This window comes from Engystomops pustulosus, chromosome 4 (genome assembly GCF_040894005.1).
Source record: "Engystomops pustulosus chromosome 4, aEngPut4.maternal, whole genome shotgun sequence".
NCBI lineage: Eukaryota > Metazoa > Chordata > Amphibia > Anura > Leptodactylidae > Engystomops > Engystomops pustulosus.
Window position 1 is genome coordinate 216,820,940 of NC_092414.1, and position 11,337 is coordinate 216,832,276.

At 45.3% G+C, this 11,337-nt stretch overlaps 1 protein-coding gene across 1 annotated transcript; it reads right to left on the bottom strand.

The window, feature by feature from the left end:
- Window positions 1–2,013: 2,013 nt before the first annotated feature.
- LOC140128333 (very-long-chain 3-oxoacyl-CoA reductase-B-like) lies at window positions 2,014–10,591 on the bottom strand. The gene is made up of 11 exons (XM_072149961.1): window positions 10,314–10,591; window positions 8,339–8,385; window positions 8,189–8,264; window positions 7,990–8,100; window positions 7,520–7,587; window positions 7,169–7,213; window positions 6,613–6,647; window positions 6,009–6,090; window positions 5,828–5,893; window positions 2,226–2,375; window positions 2,014–2,149 (listed from the first exon to the last, which is right to left on the bottom strand). The coding sequence occupies exons 1-11, from the start codon at window positions 10,471–10,473 to the stop codon at window positions 2,027–2,029; spliced, it is 963 nt and encodes a 320-aa protein (XP_072006062.1). The 5' UTR covers window positions 10,474–10,591; the 3' UTR covers window positions 2,014–2,026.
- Between the last annotated feature and the right edge of the window lie 746 nt (window positions 10,592–11,337).

Sequence of the window (11,337 nt, forward strand, 5' to 3'; positions counted from 1 at the left end):
GTATATATGGACGGTGCACAGTACCACTTCTCCTGTATATATGGACGGTGCACAGTACTACTTCTATATATATATGGACAGTGCACAGTACTACTCCTCCTGTATATATGTACAGTGCACAGTACTACTTCTCCTGTATATATGGGCGGTGCACAGTACTACTTCTCCTGTATATATATACAGTGCACAGTACTACTTCTCCTGTATATATACAGTGCACAGTACTACTTCTCCTGTATATATGGACGGTGCACAGTACTACTTCTCCTGTATATATGGACGGTGCACAGTACTACTTCTCCTGTATATATGGACGGTGCACAGTACTACTTCTCCTGTATATATGGATGGTGCACAGTACTACTTCTCCTGTATATATGGGCGGTGCACAGTACTACTTCTCCTGTATATTTGGGCGGTGCACAGTACTACTTCTCCTGTATATATGGACGGTGCACAGTACTACTTCTCCTGTATATATGGGCGTGCACAGTACTACTTCTCCTGTATATATGGACAGTGCACAGTACTACTTCTCCTGTATATATGGATGGTGCACAGTACTACTTCTCCTGTATATATGGACGGTGCACAGTACTACTTCTCCTGTATATATGGATGGTGCACAGTACTACTTCTCCTGTATATATGGATGGTGCACAGTACTACTTCTCCTGTATATATGGACGGTGCACAGTACTACTTCTCCTGTATATATGGACAGTGCACAGTACTACTTCTCCTGTATATACAGTGCACAGTACTACTTCTGTATATATGGACAGTGCACAGTACTACTTCTCCTGTATATATGGACGGTGCACAGTACTACTTCTCCTGTATATATGGACGGTGCACAGTACTACTTCTCCTGTATATATGGATGGTGCACAGTACTACTTCTCCTGTATATATGGACGGTGCACAGTACTACTTCTCCTGTATATATGGGCGGTGCACAGTACTACTTCTCCTGTATATATGGACGGTGCACAGTACTACTTCTCCTGTATATATGGATGGTGCACAGTACTACTTCTCCTGTATATATGGACGGTGCACAGTACTACTTCTCCTGTATATATGGACGGTGCACAGTACTACTTCTCCTGTATATATGGACAGTGCACAGTACTACTTCTCCTGTATATATGGATGGTGCACAGTACTACTTCTCCTGTATATATGGACGGTGCACAGTACTACTTCTCCTGTATATATGGATGGTGCACAGTACTACTTCTCCTGTATATATGGACAGTGCACAGTACTACTTCTCCTGTATATATGGATGGTGCACAGTACTACTTCTCCTGTATATATGGACGGTGCACAGTACTACTTCTCCTGTATATATGGACAGTGCACAGTACTACTTCTCCTGTATATATGGATGGTGCACAGTACTACTTCTCCTGTATATATGGACGGTGCACAGTACTACTTCTCCTGTATATATGGATGGTGCACAGTACTACTTCTCCTGTATATATGGATGGTGCACAGTACTACTTCTCCTGTATATATGGACGGTGCACAGTACTACTTCTCCTGTATATATGGATGGCGCACAGTACTACTTCTCCTGTATATATGGACGGTGCACAGTACTACTTCTCCTGTATATATGGATGGTGCACAGTACTACTTCTCCTGTATATATGGACGGTGCACAGTACTACTTCTCCTGTATATATGGGCGGTGCACAGTACTACTTCTCCTGTATATATGGGCAGTGCACAGTACTACTTCTCCTGTATATATGGACGGTGCACAGTACTACTTCTCCTGTGTATATGGACGGTGCACAGTACTACTTCTCCTGTATATATACAGTGCACAGTACTACTTCTCCTGTATATATACAGTGCACAGTACTACTTCTCCTGTATATATACAGTGCACAGTACTACTTCTCCTGTATATATGGACGGTGCACAGTACTACTTCTCCTGTATATATGGATGGTGCACAGTACTACTTCTCCTGTATATATGGACGGTGCACAGTACTACTTCCCATAATTTATTTATTTTTATTTCTCAGTTGCAGGATGTTGAACATGAGGTTGGCGGCGCAGCCGGCGACGTAGAGACCGATCCGGGAGTTCATGAAGGTGTCGCTTAGTATGTGATCTAAGATATATTCCTGCAAGGAAAGTACAGCCATAAGTAAGTGCCCCCTCTATTTAAAGGGCCAGTACAGGTAAGTGATTGGGTTATACCTGTACATAGTGGGAGAGGCAGCCATTGGTGCGAGTCGTGTACCCCACCGTGTCCAGAGCTTCCCGCACAAAGTCATCGCTGGTCTTCACCATAATGTTGGTTTTTAGATTGAAAGACATATTTGTGGAGACCAGATACGGCAGCACCGACTGGGGAGACAAAGGGCGCCCGTCACTTTAAGAAACTGCTGGAGATTATGGATTGGGGCTTAGCACAACTTGAGGGTGACCCTCATGGCTTCATATCAACCCTCCCTAAATATGTACTTTTTATTACGTTTAGGTAATTTTTGAGGAAAGTTTACCTCAGATTTGTCCCTCCCTGTGTTTTAGTTTGGTCCCCCCCCCCCCATTAATTGTGTGTCTGGTGAGCCGGCCCATAACATCTGCACAGCAACAGACGTTTCATTGGCTTTTAGTTCGGTCCCCCCCCATTAATTGTATGTCTGGTGAGCCGGCCCATAACATCTGCACAGCAACAGACGTTTCATTGGCTTTTAGTTCGGTCCCCCCCCCCCATTAATTGTATGTCTGGTGAGCCGGCCCATAACATCTGCACAGCAACAGACGTTTCATTGGCTTTTAGTTCGGTGTCCCCCCATTAATTGTGTGTCTGGTGAGCCGGCCCATAACATCTGCACAGCAACAGACGTTTCATTGGCTTTTAGTTCGCCCCCCCCCCATTAATTGTATGTCTGGTGAGCCGGCCCATAACATCTGCACAGCAACAGACGTTTCATTGGCTTTTAGTTCGGTCCCCCCCCCCCTATTAATTGTGTGTCTGGTGAGCCGGCCCATAACATCTGCACAGCAACAGACGTTTCATTGGGTCAGTAGTGCCGGTTATTTTTAGCCACTTTTGCCCAGTGACCGATCTGCTCTTTCATTGGTCTGGAACAGCTGATTGGCGGGAAACTTACCTATAAAAGGAGGACTGGGGCGAGGTATTTTAGGCACCAGCGGTTAGGATACCCTGTCCACCTTCCCTGTATTAGGTTTAGTCGCTCAATTTTATTACAGGGGGTTTAGTCGCCCCTTTTAATTGTTTTATTGTTGATTTATTCTGAATTTTTATAGTTATGCCTTTTAATATTTATTACATTATATAGTAATTTAATTGAGTTGTCCCTCCCCCCAACCATTTGTTATGTAACCCCTTCCTGCCATCAACCCCTTTCTACTGACGCACCTTTTCTGTTTCTGTTTTCTTCCTTCCCACCTTTCAAAAATGCATAACTTTTTTATTTTTCCATGAGTATTGGGGCTTATTTTCTGCGTAGCAATTTTATTTTCTAGTGACAGTATTTCATATTCTATGCCATGTACTGGAAAGCTGGAAAAAATTCCCAATGCAGTGACCTTGTGGGCTTCGTTTTTATGGTTTTCACCCGGCGCTCCAAATGACACCTCTACTTTATACTTTGGCTTCCTAAAATCATGAAATTGCTAAATTTATATAGGTTTTATGCAGTTTTAATAGATTGAAAAAAATGAAAACCTTCCGTATGAAAAAAATTCTTCGTTTCGCCATCTCCTGATAACTTTTTCATACTTCGATGCATGGAGCTGTGTGAGGTGTTATTTTTGCGGAATAATTTTGGACAATTGGGCGCCATTTTCCGCTACAGGGTTCAACACCAGGAATAATCGTTTTTATATTTTGAAAGATCAGGACTTTTTGGGATGCAGCGAGGCCTAACATGTTTCCAATTTAATTTGTTTATTTTTACATCAATTCTAGGGAAATGGGGTGATTTGAGCTTTTAGGTTTTTCAAAATATTTTTTTACCTTTTTTTAAGGATTTTTCAGACCCTCTAGGGTACTTTAACTCAAGGTTATGTGATTGATCCTACTGTATACTGCCATGCTTCTGTATTATTCTACAGGGGGTATGGAAAGTATTCAGACCCCTTTAAATTTTTCACACTTTTTTTTTTATTGCAGCCAATTGGAAAGATCAAAAAAGTTCTTTTTTTGCTCGTTAATATGCACTCTGCACTTCATCTAACCTACATGTTGTCCATTACCTCCTGACCAACCTAGCTCCACCCGTCTATATATGCGCTCACAGCTCACAGTCCATGTCAGAGCATCTGAGAATCATGAGGTCTAAGGAACTGCCCAAGGAGCTTAAAAACAGAATTGTGGAAAGGCACAGATCTGGCCAAGGTTACAAAAGAATTTCTGAAGCACTGAAGGACCCTAAGGGCACAGTGGCCTCCACATCTCTTCCTCAACCCGGCCATCCAGCCAAACTAAGCAATCGTGGGAGAAGAGCCTTGGTTAGAGAGGTAAAGAAGAACCACAATATCCCTGTGGCTGAGCTCCAGAGATGCAGTAGGGAGATGGGAGTCACCTATCACTGCAGCCTCCAGCCGTCGGGGCAGATTCTCTGATTTGAGGAGATGAATATTGGAGTTTTTGGTGTTAATTCGAAGCAGCTGAGAAAACCAGGCGCCGCTCATCACCTGCCAAACACAATCCCAGCAGTGACACATAGGGGGGCAGCATCAGGATATGGGGGGGACAGGGACAGGACCACTGGGGTAATGGAAGGAAAGATGAATGCGGACAAGTACAGAGAGATCCTGCATGAGAATTTCTTCCAGAAGCTCTGGACCTCAGACTGGGCCGAACCTCCCAACAAGACAATGACCCTAAGACCAGAGCTAAAATACCACAGCAGAGGCTTCAGAACATCTCTGTGACCATCCCTGACCAGCCCAGCCAGAGCCCGGAGCTAATTCCAAAGGAGCATCTCTAGAGGTCGCCTCCACCAACGTTCACCATCCAACCTGAGGGAACTGGAGAGGATCTGCAAGGAAGAGGCAGAGGATCCCCAGATCCAAGGGGGAGAAACTTGCAACATCTTCCCAAGAAGACTCCTGGCTGCACCAGCTCCAAAGCTTCTACTCCTCACTGAGCAAAGGGGCCGAATACTTATCACCGGGGGCCGAATACTCATCACCGAGGGCCGAATACTCATCACCGGGGGCTGAATACTCATCACCGGGGGCTGAATACTCATCACCGGGGGCCGAATACTCATCACCGGGGGCCGAATACTCATCACCGGGGGCCGAATACTCATCACCGGGGGCCGAATACTCATCACTGGGGGCCGAATACTCATCACCGGGGGCCGAATACTCATCACCGGGGGCCGAATACTCATCACCGGGGGCCGAATACTCATCACCGGGGGCCGAATACTTATCACCGGGGGCCGAATACTTATCACCGGGGGCCGAATACTTATGACCGGGGGCCGAATACTTATCACCGGGGGCCGAATACTCATCACCAGGGGCCGAATACTCATCACCAGGGGCCGCAGCAAACACCACTTTACATTGAGACGGCTCAACCCCTGAGCCCTTTCAATACAACCATCACGGACTTGTGAAGTAGTAATACGTCCCAGGTTGTTAAGAGGTTAATTTCCAACTATTTTGTTTGTGTCTGTATTTTAGTTTAAGTGGTTTTGTGATTTGTGGGTCCATGATGCCATGTCCCATAGCTTAGAGGCCGTGTAACCGTCGTGCAGCACGTGACACCAGAGTACCTGTGGATGAGTAGAACATGGATGTCATACTGTTACCTGAACTGTAATCCCATCAGACTTGTACTCCATGTGCAGGGAGCGGGAGAAGAAGTCCATGAAGGCCTATAAGATACACAGTGTAATCATACAGTAGATACCACCTCTATGGTGGCCTATGGGTGGAGCAGTCTTCAGATTTGTGGCCCTGTAGCCATGTGTATGATTTTTTTGTAGGTACCTTAGTGGCTCCATACATGGTCATTATTGGATAAGGCCGGATCCCGGTAGAAGAAGAGATGTTTATGATGAGACCTTTTTTCCTATGTGGAATGAGAGGACAATGCCAGTCAGTATCTTACAAGGTCCGACCAGCTTGGCCACGTTACTAAGATGTTCCAATCTGCTGTTCCCTGAGTATCGTAACGATTCTGTCGCCAGGTCATGTAACTAACTTCCTGTTATCTGATGAAATAGACCACAGGCTTCTCTAAATCTGTTTCCTTCATCTGAAAGTTGCAAATACAATTCTCAGTAATTTCCTAGTAATTTTCCTAGCATCATGCGGTGTATATAAACACAGTAAATTTCAGTCTGTCTCCTTCCCCCACTGGCAGCCGCAAATATTGTCTATAGTAAGTTCTCAGTCAGTCTCCTTCCCCCCTTACATCTGCCCCAGTTTGCTCCAAGTGTCTTTCCTTTATCTCAGTAAGTTCTCAGTCTCTCTCCTTCCCCCCACTGGCAGCTGGAAATTTTAACTTCAATAAACTCCCACTCTTTCTACCTGTGATGGAACAATAGCAACTATGATAGCTAATCTCTCTTCCCCACAGCATCCCCCTTACCTCTGTAACATTTTAGGGAGAACAATCCTGGTCATCTGAAAAAATACAAGAATGTGATCACATGTCAGACCAACACTCTATATCACCCTGCTGGAGGAGGGGCAGACTCATAGCTCCTCCTTTTGTCTACATCACCTTGCCGAAGGAGGGGCAGATTCATAGCTCCTCCTTCTGTCTGTATCACCCTGTCGGAGGAGGGGCAGATTCATAGCTCTTCCTTCAGGTTGTATTACCCTGCCCTAAGTGGAGCAGATTCATAGCTCCTCCTTCTGTCTGTATCACCCTGCAGGAGGAGGGGCAGACACATAGCTCCTCTTACTGTTTGTATCACACTGCATGGGACGAGGCAGACTCATAGCTCCTCTTACTGTTTGTATCACACTGCATGGGACGAGGCAGACTCATAGCTCCTTCTGTCTGTATCATCCTGCAGGAGGAGGGGCAGACACATAGCTCCTCCTTCTGTCTGTATCACCCTGCAGTAGGAGGGGCAGACCTGTAACTCCTCCTCCTGTCTCCCTCTCTCTGCTCTATTAGTTATGGCTCAGATACTTACATGCACCATGGATAATATATTGCAGTTCAGGGTGTAGTCTATTTTCTAAAAGGGAATAGAAAATTCTTTAGTATTTCTATAAATGCACGTGTAAGTGATGTACAGGATCAGGTGTGAATCATGGGAGAATAGAAAACTTTATCTAGAAGTGATGCTGCTCTTCCATGATGGTGGGGTCCAGTAGAGGCGTGGGCGAGGAGTACTGTGATATGTTAGCTGGTTGTGGGATGTCATATATTGGGTGGGGGGCTAGATAAATATGCTGTATGCTAATTCTGTGTTTGTGTGTAGGGGGGAGGGGGATACATACTTTTTCTAGACAATTTCCTATGACTATAATCCAAAGCTCACCTTGGGGACATCGTCTACTTCAAGAAATCTTACTGGATCCGAGACGTAACTCATCCCAACATTATTCACTATAGAAAGAGAAGACAGTGGTTACAGCGCCACCTCTGTCCATGGCCTGTGTTATGGAGGTACATCGATAGAAAACAATGGAATCTTCTATCACCCATTCCCTTGGTCGGTCTCCACCAGAGAAATCTCCAGTCCTTGGAATAGTTCCAGAAACCACATAACCTGTACAAAACCAAAGATCTCAAACTATCAAACGGCCTCCAGCCTCAGATGTTCATGGCCCCAGAATAAGAAAGAAATATACAAACATTAACACATGTCCTACATACAGAAAAAAGCTTCTAGATCATTCCTGAACGGTGCTGGAGAATGTTCTGTAGGCAGAAGACGCAGCCACGGAGAACGTCTCCAGTCTTCTTTGTCTGGTGTGAGTCTTGGTCCTGATTAATGTCCGGTCTTACCTAGAATGCCGATATCCAGGTCCTTCAAGCCATTCTCCACTTTTGGATAAATCTCAGATCCTCCAGTGAAGTCCACCTGGATGGTCTTGGCTTTTTGTTGGCTCTGTTTTTCTAAGAATACAAGAGGATTACGTGATGATCAGGTCTTCGTTCTCCATCTTAGAAGCCTGCATCTTGTGGAGACTTTCTTGCTTCTCACCTATCTCTTGGGCAACTCTTTGTAGCTTTTCTTCATTCCGACTGATGAGGACGACATCAAAACCCCTTTTTGCCAACTACGAAGAAGACATAGAAGTTTGAGACGGGTGAATGGGATAGACAAATAGACTTTCGACCACGGTCTACGAACCTGCAGTGCATAGGCCTTTCCGATTCCATCTGTTGCTCCAGTCACCACTGAGGAGAAGAGATCAGATCATTGTTACATGGAATATTAAGGTTATTTTTTTTAGGTTTCATTTCATTCTTGTTCTCAAAATGGATCTAGCCTCATTACATTCCTGAATATGGACACCAGTAGATTGTTACTACTCTAGTATTTTGGGAGCTGTATAATGAGCCCCCTGAGACCCCAGTTGACCTCTACTTTGGATCATTTTGAAGGTGCAAAATGAACCATATTCTTATTTTTCCCACCGTACATAACACGGTTCAGTAGTTCTGGATTTTATGCCATTATTGGTGGTGTATATAGAGCCGCTAGCACAAGGGGTAGTTTTTAGACATTCAATCCCTGAGACCCAACCAGGATATCTAATGCTCCTCCTGTATGTCTAAATTCTCACTCCTCACTACTTTTGCGCTTGACTTATTGCATCACATCTCATCCCCCAACCTAATCACTGTGCTTATGCCACCTCTAAGTCACCTCTTTAAACGCTCACTATCCACTGGTTTTGTTCCATCTTCACCCCCATCCTAAAGAAACCATCTCTGGATCCGTCTTCTTTGCTGAACTATCACCCTCTTCCACTTCTTCTACTTGCTTTGAAAATCCTGGAACAACATGTCCATCTGAGCTATCCCAAGTTAACTACAACCCGCTCTTTGGGTTTTCAAACCAATTACTCCACTGAGTCTGTACTGACCAAAGTCTCCAATGACCAAATGTCTTCCAAGGCAAAACCCCACTACTCAGCTCTCCTCCGCCTTTGTTGACCCTCTCCCCTGCTGTTCCCTTGGTATCGCTTATCTGGCCCTTTCCGGGATCTCCTCATACCTCTCCAACCGGATGCCTCACTCCTCTTCTGTTGGCATCACAAAAGCTCTGTCCTAGGACCCCTAGGAACTTGTAATCTTTCCTCCACCTAACACATCCCTCCCACCAGACATAAACCTCACAATTCATGGCTCCACACTTCCCCTGGTCTTTAAAGTCCTCTGCCTCGGAGTCGTCTTTGACTTTGCCTTATCCTTTAAACCTAACAATCAGACCTTACTACAACCTGCCGCCTCCATCTCAAGAACATCTCTCGAATCCGATCGTTCCTCAACTCGGAGGCTAGTACATTGCCGGTCTATGTCTTCCTCATCTATTGGTTGGACTACTGCAATATTCTTCTCTGTGGTCTTCCAGCTAACTCTCTAGCATCCCTCCATTCTATCCTTGAGGCCATCTACACAAAAACGTATCCTTCCTAGAGCCGCAAAATATGGCTATTGGCTGTTTTTGTGGCTCGTGTGACAACAGTAAGAGCCATATTGATGCAAAAATGGTCTGTATGTCCCCATATGTCTTTCATTTTTGCGGATCTCTAGAAGAAAACTGGAAGCTGGCAAATTTTGTCAAAGGCTCTTCCAAACTAGTGGAGTATCACATGATAGTGTTGCCTAGCAACTGATCTGCAAATAGTGACGGCACACGAATGATGCACTGTGTGTGATCCGTATTTTTCACAGTCCCGTAGATTTTTTTTGGGAGAGTTTTTTCTCAGGGGCTCTGGACCCAGACACAGTACTTAGGAATCCTAAGCTGGGAGCATGATCCTAAAGCAATACATGGAGCCGTGAGACTGCCAAATTGTTTCAGATGGTCCAAACATTCCTTCTTATCCTGAGAACCCATCTGTCTAGGATTGCCTACAACACTCAAAAACCCCACTTCTCTTTACCCTCACCTTGTGTCTATATCGCCCTCCCGTATAGATTGTGAGCCCTCACCTTGTGTCTCTATCTACCCTCCCATATAGGTTGTGACTGCCCATGGGCATCTTCCACTAGTTCCAGATCTTTGTAGCTTTTGTACTTAAATTTATCTTAACCCAATGTTGCTCTATAAATTATTAATAATCATAATCTGCAGTAGTCATGTTGTACCCTCTTACCTGCCCATCCTCCATACTTCTTGAGGTCAGTCCTCCACCATCGCGAGAGTACATGGTTCTTGATCCCCACCAGTAGGATCCATAGCTGTTTGAGGAGCAGATATGATAGAGCCAGGAGTCCCAGCAGGTGGAGCCGCTGGTCGTATCGTGTCTCCTCCATGAGATCTTCTCTGTGGGTCCTGAGTGTTGTCTCTGGACTGGATCCTACTACACGAGTGCAGCTCTACTTGTCCTCTCACTGGTCATAAATCAAAATGGGGTGTTCTCCCATTATTTCACCATACAATCTCTCATGGGGGAGGTGCTTATTTGCATGAAAACATTTTGTCCTGAACGAGTATGTGACACCTACGAGAACAGGAAGAGAAATTATATGTAATTAGCACAGATGATGAATCTCATTACTCCACCTTATTGGTTTTAGGTTTCCTTCTGGTGCAGGTTGGTAAATTTCATGGTGATAATTCATTGGAAGGAAAAGTTCTTGACATCGGCAAGAGAACTGCCACATTGGAGGTTTATATTCCTGTACTAAATCTTGTGGGTCATCTTTTTTGAGGAGACCAGCTTGTCAGCCCACATGCTAGGTAGAAGAACAGAAACCATGACCCCTCATCCTGACACTTCAGCCAGAACCCCTCATCCTGACACTTCCGCCACGACCCCTCATCCTGACACTTCAGCCAGGACCCCTCATCCTGACACTTCAGCCAGGACCCCTCATCCTGACACTTCAGCCAGGACCCCTCATCCTGACACTTCAGCCAGGACCCCTCATCCTGACACTTCAGCCAGGACCCCTCATCCTGACACTTCAGCCAGGACCCCTCATCCTGACACTTCAGCCAGGACCCCTCATCCTGACACTTCAGCCACGACCCCTCATCCTGACACTTCTGCCACGACCCCTCATCCTGACACTTCTGCCACGACCCCTCATCCTGACACCTCGAAGTCTCAATTTTCTGACAATACATTTAGGTCTTCTTGTGAAGGCCCTCTTGACTATTCGGGTCTTACATTC